The sequence below is a fragment of the Erythrolamprus reginae genome, chromosome 12, assembly GCF_031021105.1.
Source record: "Erythrolamprus reginae isolate rEryReg1 chromosome 12, rEryReg1.hap1, whole genome shotgun sequence".
NCBI lineage: Eukaryota > Metazoa > Chordata > Lepidosauria > Squamata > Dipsadidae > Erythrolamprus > Erythrolamprus reginae.
The window spans coordinates 21,403,994-21,417,578 of NC_091961.1; the positions used below are offsets into that span (position 1 = coordinate 21,403,994).

The following is a 13,585-nucleotide window of genomic DNA, read 5'->3' on the forward strand; positions in this document are numbered from 1 at the left end:
ATACATTTGTCAAGAATCAGGAGGTACAACACTTAATGATTGTCATAGGAGTCAAATAACCAATGCAGAAACAATCAATATTAATAAAAAATCTTAAGGATACAATCAACAGGTTACAGTCATACAGTCCTAAGTGGGAGGAAAAGCATGGTAAAAATGATGAGAAAAAACTAGTAGAAATAGGCATTTAAAACAACTCAGTTAACTGTCAGCGGGGATAGAAGAAATAAATTCCACCATATGTTGGGCTTCAGGGAATGACGGGAGATTCCAGAGTTTAGAAAATGGAAAAACACAACAACAACCCCTAATCTGTTTGCTTTCTGCCATGCCTTATTCGATACATTTTATTCATTCATTCATTCATTCATTCATTCATTCATTCATTCATTTATTGGATTTGTATGCCGCCCCTCTCCGGAGACTCGGGGCGGCTAACAGCAACAATAGAACAGTGTACAATAGTAGTCTGATGTTAAAAACAATTAAAAACCCATTAATATAAAAACCAAACATACATACATACATACCATGCATAGAATTGTAAAGGCCTAGGGGGAAAGAGGATCTTAATTCCCCCATGCCTGACGGCAGAGGTGGGTTTTAAGTAGCTTACGAAAGGCAAGGAGGGTGGGGGCAATTCTAATCTCTGGGGGGAGTTGGTTCCAGGGGGCTGGGGCCGCCACAGAGAAGGCTCTTCCCCTGGGTCCCGCCAAGCGACATTCTTTAGTTGACGGGACCCGGAGAAGACCCACTCTTTGGGACCTAACTGGTCGCTGGGATTCGTGCAGCAGAAGGCGGTCCCTGAGATAATCTGGTCTGGTGCCAAGAAGGGCTTTATAACCATTTTGTCATTTATCCTATGTTTTGCCTTCTAGGTAGTCCTTCTTTTGCAAACCACAGTTGGGACCAACAACGTGGCCATTAAGCAAAGCAGTTTCTAATATGATTGTTAACTTATTGTCCGTTTCTTCTAGGAGGCCATACAAGAGCGCTTTGGCCTGGCTAAGAACCAGCTGCGGGTTTACTTGCATTACCAGCCCTCTTATTACCACTTGCACGTGCATTTCACTGCCCTGAGCTACGATGCACCGGGTTGCTCTGCAGAGCGGGCCCTCCTGCTTTCTGACGTGATGTATCATCTGGAGCTAGACTCCCAGTATTATCAGAGGTGCCCCTTGACCTTTGCTGTCCGAGAAGGCGAACCGCTGCTGAAAAAATTCCAGGAAGCTGGTAAAGCCTGAACATCTGAGCCTGTTGAAGAAAGCACAGAAGGGGAAAAAAGTATATAAACAAGAAATGAGAATACCTTGATATGGCCTGTAAGATATTTGGGGATTTTTAAAAAAGACTTAATTTGTACTTTTTTTCTATTGGAAGATTTTTGTAAAAAAAAGAAAAAAAATCGACAAATAGCTGTGTTCAGCATGTATCTTCCTTCCCCCTAGTTAGTTCCACTGTTTTTTGGGTCAGTTCCCCTTTTATCCAAACCAGCATAAATAATTGCAAATAAAGTTGACAGAATTTGAAAATCAACAGAATCTGGAAGGCTACAGGCATCACATTTTTGTGCTATGTGGACCATGGGATTTGATATTGCAGATATTTCACCAGATGGCAGGTTGGTAGCCCTTCAATGGATTTTGGGAGTTCAACAGCCTTCAGTCCTACTAGCTTCTGTGATGGTGACAAATTATGGACATAATATTCAAAAAAAGATGGAGAAAAAAATCATGATGCAAGCAACAGTATATGTGCTCCATCTTTCTATTTCCTCCTGCTAAATCTTACAATACTCTATTATATTTGTCCTTCTTTTAAAGGAGCAATGTTTAACATTAACCTGGGTGCCTTCCCTGGGCTGGTTGCTCTCCAGATTATTTTGAACTGCAGTTGATCATCTGACCACTGGCTACCAAGGGCCATGAATGAAGAAAGAAGCTCTACATCACTGTTTTGCAATTTTAAGATTATGTGGACTTAAACTCCCGGAATTCCCCAGCCATCCTTTTAGGTTGAGAGATCGTGCTCTATACATAACCTGGAAGAAAGCCACAACTAAAACAGTAACATGCAGAAATAGAGGTGGATGCTCTACAAGCACCATAAAAAGCCCAAATCAATTCAATCTATGAAAATTGGTTCTTTTTTGTTCATTTTCCAGCTTTTCAGCCAGTAGTATCTAGTTTCTCTATTGGCTTGTCTAGCTTAGGGTTGGGGCATGTTTTCTCCAGATGTTAAACTCCAACTTTACATAGTCTTAGCCTGTAAGAGAAGATTGCAGCTGCAGACTAACATCTGGGGGGGCACCCATTGCCTATTCCCCCAAAAGTCTTTATGTGACATTTTTGTTCCAATAAAATTGATCATGTGTTTCCTGTAAAGCAACTGCATTGTTCCTCAGCTTTTTAAAAAATCCGTGTGTTTTAATTTTAATTAAAATTACATGACATATGAGCAGCTCTGCTAATGTTAGGGTCACATGGACACTTTAAAAGGGTGTTTTTGCTGACAGGAGTCTAAAAGAATGAATTTAGAAAGAAGGTATAAAGAAAGAATAAGGGTATTTTATTAGCTTTTATGCTTCTTCAGTCTTCATCCCCCATTGGCCCTGTTTCTCCCCCCCCCCCCTTCTGTTATTGCGACAAAGACCTGTTCTTGCAGAATAAATTCACTATTAAATTAGAAGAATGCAGAATTCTATTTCTATCACTGTTAGTATTTCAATCAAGGTACGGTTTATTCACCAAAATTGCAAATACAGTGGTACCTCTACTTAAGAACGCCTCTACTTAAGAACTTTTCTAGAGAAGAACCTAGTGTTCAAGATTTTTTTGTCTCTTCTTAAGAACCATTTTCTACTTAAGAACTTGAGCCCGGAAAATTTTTCCAGGAAATTTGAGAGTGGCACGAAGGCACGTCCAGTTTCCTGCCATTTCCCCTTTAATCCTGGCCATCTTGGGCTTTTCTGGGCTGCCAGAGGAGCCTTTTGGTGGCGCTTAAGAAAGCTTTGGCAGTCCAGAGTGAAAGAAGCATTATGCTTTCTCTGGGCACTGTAGAGGGAATAAACCTCTGCCAGCTCCCAGAGAAAAGAAACGCTCCCTTTGCTCTGGGCAGCCCAAAGTGAACAGGACATATTAGTTTAGTTTAGTTTAATCAGATTTGTATGCCGCCCCTCTCCGCAGACTCGGGGCGGCTCACAGCAACAGCAATACAAGACAAATCCAATATTAAATTAATTTTAAGAACACCACAAGTTAAAAACCAATCATACACACTAGCATACCATACACAAATTTTCTCTATTCCTTTCTCTGGGCGCTTTGGAGAGGGAATAAACCCCTTTGCTGTGATGACTTCCTGGTGCTGCCTCCCGCACACCCAGTGCGAGATTGCCTCCCAGAGCATCTGGGTGTAGCAAGGCAAAAGGTGGCGCTTCGCCCCGGCCAAATCAACTTGGCTTCAGCCAAACCGAGAAGTTAACACAGTGAAGGAAAGGCGCCGGCTACAAAGCGAGCAAGCGAGAGGAAAGGGGAGCCCTTCAGCATGGGGAGGAAGAGGCAGCAGGTGGCAGCAGCAGCCACTGCCTTTCGGTCAAAGGAGCGAGAGGTTCCCCCCTCTTGCCCGCCTGGGTTTCTCTCTCTGGAGCAGTGTATGGGAGGCGCGTGCTCCTCCTCGCAGCCTTAGAGTCCCTCTTTTTTTTTTAAAGCCTTAAAATTTGGGATTTTTTGGATTCCCCTCACCATACCTTCTTTTTTCAGCAACGACTGTCCTCCTCCTCTTCTTCTGCCTCCTCCTCCCACCCATTTTCCTTGCTTTTATTTATTTCCTAATGGGTTTGCACGCATTATTTGCTTTTACATTGATTCCTATGGGAAAAATTGCTTCTACTTACAAACTTTTCTACTTAAGAACCTGGTCACGGAACAAATTAAGTTCTTTAGTAAAAGTTCCACTATCTTTAGTGATTTAGCTGGCTTCAGCTTGGGGGGGGGGGGGAGAGACAGTTTTTTGCTGGGACAGGAGGACTGGGATAGGAATTTCCATTGCCAAGAAAGGCAGTTTTAGGTCAGTGCCCAATTGTTGTTATTTTTTTTTTTTGCCACAATTGTTAATCTAATCTCTGCAGTTATTAAATGAATAATGTGATGCTTAAGCAAATCCAGATGCCCCCGTTGACTCTCGTTGGCAGAAGCCGGCTAGGCAGGTTGCAGATGGCAATCACTTCATCCTGGGATGTCGCAACCATTGCAAAATATATGCCACCAGCTGCCAAACACAAAAATTTTGAACTCGTATCCTGGGGGATGGTTTTTTCATTAAAAAAATTATATAGGTCTTCAAAGTTGATCTGTGTTTTAAGTATATACAATTAGAGCTCAGAACAAACAGATTCATTGGGTTGTCATTGTGAATTGGGCCAGGATGAATAGGTATGGTTTTCAACACTCATTTGCTATTTTTTTTCCAATGTCTTCCATATTGATTTATTGTCACTTGCCAGAGAAAGAACTGGGTCATAACAGGCCAAAGAGAAAATAGGGGAAGAAGATGGTAAGAACCTACACCAGTTCTAACCAGTTCTTTAGAACCCTTAGTAGTTTGGCAATGATGACAAAGAGCTGGTTCTGTCGATGTCTTGGATTTTGCTTCTGTACATGCTCAGAAGCTAATTTTTGCTTCTGCACATGCGCAGAAGCTATTTTTTGGTTGCCGCGGGTGTGCACAGCGTGACTCTGAGCTAACTGGCAGGAAAAGGATCCAGAATCTGCCCCTGAAGAGCAGCATTAACCACTTGCCATCTGCATTTTAGGGAGAACATTGCTGAGTCAATCAAAAGAGAGGTGTTCCCTATGCACAGGGGAAGTGATTCCTGGGGTGTATCAATATGACTCACAATTTCGGCAGAAGCTAATTGTGTGTTGGTTTGCACAATAAGTCTATCCAATTTGGGAAAGTTAGATTGACTGTTTCCTGTATTTAACAGAATAGCATAGTTGGACGGGACCTTGGAGGTCTTCTAGTCCAACCCCCTGCTCAGGCAGGAAACACTTTACCATTTCAGACAAATGGTTATCCAATCTCTTCTTAAAAACTTCTAGTATTGGAGCATTCTCAACTTCTGGAGGCAAGCTGTTGCACTGATTAATTGTTCGGTCAGGAAATTTCTCCTTAGTTCTAAGTTGCTTCTCTCCTTGTTTAGTTTCCACCTATTGCTTCTTATCCTGCCCTCAGGTGCTTTGGAGAATAGTTTGACTCCCTCTTCTTTGTGGCAACCCCTGAGACATTGGACCACTGCTATCAGGTCTCCCCTAGTCCTTCTTTTCATTAAACTAAACATACCCAATTCCAGCAACTGTTCTTTAAAAGTTTTAGCTTCCAGTCCCGTAATCATCTTTGTTGCTCTTTTCTGTTCTCTTTCTAAAGTCTCAACATCTTTTTGACAGCATAGCGACCAAAAGTGGATGCAGTATTCCTAGTGTGGCCTTACCAAAGCCTTTCTAAAGTGGTACTAATACTTTACGTGATTTCTGATCCTCTGTTAATGAAGTGTAGGACTGCATTGGCTTTTTTGGCAGCTGCAGTACATTGCTGGCTCATATATAAGTGATTGTCCAGTAAGACTCCAAGATTCCTTTCATAGTTACTATTACTGAACCAGGTACCACCAATACTGTACCTGTGTATTAGGTTTTTCCTACCTATATGTAGAACCTTACTTTTTTCACCACTGAATTTTATTTTGTTAGATAGGGCCCAGTGTTCACGCCTGTCAAGATCCTTCTGTAACTTAAACATATCTTCTGGAGTGTTGGCTATTCATATCAACTTTGATGCTTAAAACATACTTTAAAGCTTCACTAGCCCACCCTTTCACCTAAACCAGGGGTCTGCAGCCCGTGGCTCTGGAGCCAAATGTGTCACTTTCATCCCTCTGCTGCGACTCCGTCACTCAAAATATGTGTCCCAATTGCCAATGTGCCATACCCACAGGGACATGATTTATTGAAGTTTTCAACCTATTTTTTTTCTGAGTTCAAACCATTTTTGTTGCATGCAAAAAAAAAAAAATGTTTTTTCTGTAGGAGTTCATTGATTTCATAAATGCAACACACTATAGTTTTTTATACATAGCATAAAGGTTAAAAAAATAATATATGCAGTTCTATCTTCATTTTAGATGTCAAAAGTGTTTTGTGGCTCCCGGTGTTTTGTTTTCTGTGGGAGACGGGCCCAAAAATGCTTTTTGAGTGTTTAAGGTTCCCGACCCCTAACCTAAACCATTGCCATCATGGCTTCTGCAGTAGTGAAAAGCAGTCTTTGGGCTTATCGGTGTAAAAAGACACAGCATACGAAGAAAGAGGAATGGGGATGGAAAAAGGGGAAAAAAAGTGCCAGTTCTTAATGGTCTGTGGTTTTTATAACAGCTGCAGTGGAATTTGGCTTAGATGATGCCATCACTTTCTCCGGAGCAGATGGTGCAACTACTTTTCTCAGAGGACAGTTGGTTTTGCAAAGATGCACAACAAAATAACTCCTCTTCCAAGTGTGTCATCCACAACAGTTGCCGAGACATCCAAAGGGAAGGATAAGTTTTCCATGTGAAAGTAGAGAAGCAAGGAAACATGTGTTGAGACACAGAATATTTGTACCTGGCTGAATTCTGTAATTGACTGGTTTCACACAGGAGTGAAATTCATAATTTTTGCCTACCGGTTCTGTGAACATGGGTTGGTGGGCATTGCAGGGGAAGGATACTGCAGAATTCCCGTTCCCTCACTGTTGTGGTTAGCTCCTGTCCCAAGGAATGTGGAGGTGGATGTGGGGGAAACATCCACATGCCACAGGCCTGTTTGGCTCCCGACAGAGTCTGCCAGTGAAGTATCCTCTGACGAAGGAAGTGTGGGTGACATGGAAGAGGGGGGCTTGGCTGACAGCCCAGGAGGAGATCAATCATCTTTATCTTCGCTGGATTCAGATCAGGAATGTATGACTGACCCACGCATGCGTAGAGTTATGCATAGGAGAGAACAACTTAAGAAATATTACAGGAGATAAGAGAGGCCACCTGTGTTTGGGTGGGGCTCCAGTAATTAGAGCTGCTGATAAAAGAGCAGCGTGCTAGTTTGGCCATTGTGGAGGATTATCTGATCATAGTTTCGTCAAGACCGTGGATTGTTGTTTCCTGTTTGTATTCAAGACTGCGTGTGGAATTCCTGGACTCCGGATTATACTTCATTGTGAGTGTTTATCACTGTTTGGAGAACATTAGTGGACTCAATTTCCCAGTTACTGGGTTAGAAACTGGTTTGCATCTAAACTGTGCATTGTTTGTAGAAGAAATCCCTTTGAAGTTTAAAAGGGAGTTTTTTCTTCTCTTCTGTTGATAAAGAACATTTCTTTTGCATTCAATCGTATGTGTGTGTGTCTGCTTGGACTAAATTACCCTCTAATTATGGGCGGTTGGCACATGCCGGTAGAACACTCACCACTCGTGGGAGAAGGATACTGCAAAATCTCCATTTCCACTCCACTCTGGGGCCAGACAGAAGTGGCATTTGCTGGTTCTCCGAACTACTCAAAATTTCCACTACCAGTTCTCCAGAATCTGCTGAAATTCACCGCTGGTTTCACAAACATGCTAGGCTGAGGATAGGTAACTTTTTAATGGCCAAGGCTGCTCTCCACCCCACCCACCCCAAATAAAAGGAGAGAGGAGGAAGAATCCAAGGATCACCGTGTAGGACATGGCTAGTGATATTTTATTTATTTAATTATTTATTGGATTTGTATGCCGCCCCTCTCCGCAGACTCGGGGCGGCTAACAACAACAGTAAAACAGTACAAAAAAATCCAATACTAAAAAAACAGTTAAAAACCCATTATATAAAAACCAATCATACATACAAACATATCATACATAAAATTGTGAAGGCCTAGGGGGAAAGTGTATCTTAGTTCCCCCATGCCTGGCCGCAGAGGTGGGTTTTAAGCAGCTTATGAAAGGCAAGGAGGGTGGGGGCAATTCTAATCTCTGGGGGGAGTTGGTTCCAGAGGGTCGGGGCCGCCACAGAGAAGGCTCTTCCTCTGGGTCCCGCCAAGTGGCATTGTTTGGTTGACGGGACCCGGAGAAGACCCACTCTGTGGGACCTAACTAGTCGCTGGGATTCGTGCGGCAGAAGGCGGTCCCTGAGATATTCTGGCCCGGTGCCATGAAGGGCTTTATAGGTCATAACCAACACTTTGAATTGTGACCGGAAACTGATCGGCAACCAATGCAGACTGCGGAGTGTTGGAGTAACATGGGCATATTTGGGAAAGCCCATGATTGCTCTTGCAGCTGCATTCTGCACGATCTGAAGTTTCCGAACACTTTTCAAAGGTAGCCCCATGTAGAGAGCGTTACAGTAGTCGAGCCTCGAGGTGATGAGGGCATGAGTGAATGTGAGTAGAGACTCCCGGTCCAAATAGGGCCGCAACTGGTGCACCAGGCGAACCTGGGCGAACGCCCCCCTCGCCACAGCTGAAAGGTGTTTCTCTAATGTGAGCTGTGGATCGAGGAGGACGCCCAAGTTGCGAACCACCTCTGAGGGGGTCAATGATTCTCCCCCCAGAGTAATGGACAGACAGATGGAATTGTCCTTGGGAGGCAGGACCCACAGCCACTCCGTCTTGTCTGGGTTGAGTTTGAGTTTGTTACGGTGATATCACACAAATAGGTGGGGCCAAAATAATTGGCTTTGAAGGGATTTAAAATAGGCTTGCACAAGAGTTTGGATCTGAAAGCAGAGGCTTTGGAGATGGCCTGAAACATAGCTTTGTGAAACTTTTTGAACTGGTTGAACCTGGTTAATTGGGAAAAGACATCATTGTTTTAAGCAGCAGACAGGTGTGATGCTCTTGCTTCTAGATCGGGGTGGGGAACTATGACGCTTTACAGCCTTTGCAGCTTCCCCGAAGCAATAGATCCGGAGATCTCCTTGATTTACCAAGGAACTCATTATCTCTTGTGTAGATTATTGCAACGTGCTCTACATGGGGCTACCCTTGAAAAGTGTTCGGAGACTACAGCCGCGGGAGCTTTCATGGGTGTTCCTCAGTATACCCATATAACACCAATGCTCTGTGCACTGCACTGGCTACTAATTGGCCTCCGGTGACAATTCAAGGTGTTGGTTATTACCTATAAAGCGCTACATGGCTTAGGACCAGCCTATCAATGAGACAGTCTCCTGCCCTATACCTCCCAGAGACCAATCAAATCACAAGTAGTTGGCCTCCTCCAGGTCCTGTTGGCTAAACAATGCAAGTTGACAGGCCCAAGGGGGAGAGCCTTCTTTGTGGCTGCCCCGATGTTATGGACCAACTACCCCCCGATATCCATATTCCTCCCGCCCTGCTATCCTTCCAAAAGGCTCTGAAGACCTGGCTTTGCTGGCAGGCCTAGGGGCCGTGAATGTAACATCACGTCCGATTTGCAACTGTGTCTGTATATATGCAAATTTAAGGTTTATTACAGTTTTTACTGTTGTTATTACTAATTATTTGACTTGTTTATTGTATGTATTATTTATTGTTGTAAGCCGTCCTGAGTCCCATTGGGATTGGGTGGCATAGAAGTCAATTAAATTAAATTATCTGGGAGGGGGCACAATCTGAGGTTAGTTGGGGGAAAGATCAGAAGCAATGTGAGAAAATATTGTTTTACTGGAAGAGTAGTAGATGCTTGGAACAAACTTCCAGCAGACGTGGTTGGTAAATCCACAGTAACTGAATTTAAACATGCCTGGGATGAACATAAATCCATCCTAAGATAAAATATAGGAAATAGTATAAGGGCAGACTAGACGGACCAGGAGGTCTTTTTCTGCCGTCAATCTTCTATGTTTCTAAATGAAATTAATGTCCTGTGGATTTCAAGTCTCAGAATTCCTGAGCCTACATGGAAGCGTCCAGATCCCAGCCCCTGATCTAGATACTTCAAAGCACCTTTTTGCAGTCCTCTGGAGCTTCAAAACAAAAAAGGCCCAGGAGATGCACATGGCCCAGGTGTTGTGCCTCATTTGCCACAGTAATTAAGCCAGTACTCTGCATATAAAAGGTTAAGGATTGTGTGTTGCGGGAAAGGGATCTTCCACTTTACGTCTTCTGTGAACGCAGCCCGATAGATCCGTTTCTGCAAAAGAGTTTTCATAAGCAATGATAAAACACACAGGTCATTAATACAGACAGTATACAGTGGTACCTCTACTTACGAACTTAATTCGTTCTGGGACCAGGTTCTTAAGTAGAAAAGTTTGTATGAAGAAGCAGTTTTTCCCATAGGAATCAATGTAAAAGCAAATAATGTGTGCGACTGGGGAAACCACAGGGAGGGTGGAGGCCCTGTTTCCTCCAGGAGATTTTTAGAGAGACCCCACGGAGGCTTCTCCTCACCTTTTCCGGCCCTGTTTCCTCCCAGGAAATTCCTAGAGAGGCCTCACGGAGGCTTTTACCCACCTCTTCTGACCCTTTTTCCTCCCAGGAGATTCCTAGAGAGGCCTCACGGAGGCTTTTACCCACCTCTTCTGACCCTTTTTCCTCCCAGGAAATTCCTAGAGAGGCCTCACGGAGGCTTTTACCCACCTTTTCTGGCCCTGTTTCCTCCCAGGAGATTCCTAGAGATGCCACACAGAGGCTTCCCTGCCTTTCCTGGTTACAATTTCGGAGGCTCGGGTTTGTAAGTGGAAAATAATTCTTGAGAAGAGGCAAAAAAATCTTGAACACCCAGTTCTTATCTAGAAAAGTTCATAAGTAGAGGCGTTCTTAGGTAGAGGTACCACTGTACTCGGAAAGGGTTTCTGTGGTATGTACTCTGTGCAACATGGGACTTTTCAGTGGTGGTCCCAGAAAGAAAAATAACATCCAGAGTATCCTGTGGTGCAAACCAAACAACCCTTTGAACTGATGTGTACAACTCAGGATGTCCAGGTGCTTTAAAACAACAACAACAATTCAAGATGGGTTTTTGAAACAAAGGTTTGGGGCTTGAAATATCAAAGCTATTCTCTGTATTTCAGTGGGATGGGAGAGGAAACAACCGCCTGACTTTTCCTCGGAATTCCCAGAGTGTGACTAGACTTTGGCAGTCATGCAGATAACCACTTGGTTGTTCAGCTGGCAAGTGTGAATCCCCTTTTCTTGCACAGCTGAAGTTGGAGCAGTCAGAGCTGGTCATAGATTGGGAGAAGTAAGCAGGCAGACAAGGGGAGTTTCACACAAAAGCAATGGTTTGTTTTAACCATGATTTATAGCCACAGTCTCAAATTGTGGGCTAGGAGCCCCAGAATGGTTGGGAGCGACTGGTGGCAGGGGTTGCCAACATTTTACAGACTTGACCAGCTTGTACAAATAGAGCAGGGCTATTGGCATTATTTTGCTCTGTGCGGTAACCTGTAAATTTGGAGAAGTCTCACGATACTTTGGAATAAAATTTAACTCTATTTGCAATCAAATTACATTGTGACTTAGCATATCTCCCCCTGCCTATGTAGTTTTAGTGCATGATATGACTGTATGTATGTTTTTTATATTGGGGTTCCTTGTTTTTAGATTTTTTAAATGTACAATTGCTATTTTAGATTTTAAATTATTAGATTTGTCAATACATATTGTTCTTTATCACTGTTGTGAGCCGCCCCGAGTCTGTGGAGAGGGGCGGCATACAAATCTAATAAATAATAATAATAATAATAATAATAATAATAATAATAATAATAATATCTATGAACTCAAAGAAAAGTGTAGAGCTGACATGTAGCCATGGTTGCTTACAATTGTCCTGTTTATTTCAGGATGACTTAAGTTCAAGCAAGAATAAGCTGGATTTGCTTCTTTGAGAAACTGACCGGGTTCATTGATCAACAAGGAGTTTTATTAAGTAATTTTAGGACTTATTTTGCTACAGTTGTAAAATGAATCACCACACTTAACTGAATCATGTTGTCATTAAGTGAGTTCTGTTTCCCCCCATTGTCAAAAGCCAGCCTTTTCAGTTTTTATACTTAGCTTTTTTGTCTTTCAATTTATCAGAGTTCTTTATGCAACCATGCTTGTTTCAATTTGGGTTTCTTTTTCTTCAGTGGTATTGTGTGAGACTGGGCTTTTATAATCTCCATTTTTTCAGAGTTTTCCAAGCTTCTTGAGTTGTTTTCGCCTTTAAATTTCCAACCATGCAATCCTTCCTAAGGTCCAAGTTTATTGAAATCAGCTCTCTTAAAGTCCAAGACACTAGTTTGACTTTGTTATTTTGCTTGCGACTGAATTATGCTGAATTCGAATAAGAAATTCGCTCTCCCCCAAAGTTCTCATACCACCTGGACAGGAACTGCCTTAGTGTACCATACAAATTTCTGAACTGTGACCTACAAGGTTCCCATATTACCTGTACCATAGAACACTACAAACACTAATGTACGGCATTAATGTATATTTCTTTCAACATTTAAAACTGTTTATTTTTACTTGAGTACAAGACAGTGTAATGAGCTAGAATTTTCATAGAACAGAATAGAACAGAATAGAGTAGAATAGAACAGAATAGAATTCTTTACTGGCAAAGTGTGATTAGACGCACAAGGAATTTGTCTTTGGTGCATATGCTCTCAGTGTACATAAAAGAAAATATACATTCGTCAAGAATCATGAAGTACAACACTTAATGATTGTCATAGGGGTCAAATAAGCAACCAGGCAACAATATTAATAAAAATCTTAAGGATACAAGCAACAAGTTACAGTCATGTAGTCATAAGTGGGAGGAGATGGGCGATAGGAATGATGAGAAAAAAACTACTAGTAATAACTTTTGGCTAAATGTGATGCCAATTTAGCGAGTGCCGCATTTTTTCCTCTACGTTTGGCAATAAATACATGCTGACATGGCAACTGAATGTTGCAAGTGTTTACAATATTAATCCCTCTGAGCAACAGCCTCTCTAAATGCCTCCTGAATTTGGGAGATTTGCCACGTTATAAAATGATTATCACTAGATCCTTTTCTCTGAAAGCTGAGAATTTGTTCCCCTCAAGCCCTCCCTTCCAAACTTCTCCCACTGATCCTGGCTTGGCTTTTGGACTCTCCATCGTGTTTCGTATTTAAGGCCTATATAAGACTCCAAACTCATTCTTTTCCATTATCTTGCTAAAGATAATCAGTGGTATGTGATGGTGAAGGGCTGTAGGTGGTACCAGGGAACCCTTATTCGAATCTACCCCTGGTCAAAGCAACCTTCTGGGGGATTTGGGGCTTGCCCTAGCCATACCAGCTGCTGTTATGGTATTTCTTTATATATATCAAGGACATCTTATGTCAGTGATGGCGAATCTTTTTTCCTCGGGTGCCGAAAGAGCATGGGGATATACTATTGCACATGTGCAAGTGCCCACACCCATAATTCAATGCCTGGGGAGGGCAAAAACAGCTTCCGCTGCCTCTCTGGAGGTTCTCTGGAGGCCAGAAACAGCCTGTTTCCCAACTTCTGGTGTGCCCAGTTGGCTTGTGTTTCGCCCTCCCCAGGCTCCAAAGGCCTTCCTGGAGCCGGCG

The 13,585-nt window shown here is 42.7% G+C and overlaps 1 protein-coding gene across 1 annotated transcript in view; it reads left to right on the plus strand.

The window, feature by feature from the left end:
- Positions 1-2,388, plus strand: part of DCPS (decapping enzyme, scavenger) — a 93,829-nt gene extending 91,441 nt beyond the window's left edge. Inside the window, exon 6 of the mRNA XM_070765434.1 lies at positions 978-2,388. Coding sequence (XP_070621535.1) covers positions 978-1,244 — 267 coding nt within the window. The 3' untranslated portion in view covers positions 1,245-2,388. The remainder of the gene's footprint in view (positions 1-977) is intronic.
- The last annotated feature ends 11,197 nt before the right edge of the window (positions 2,389-13,585 follow it).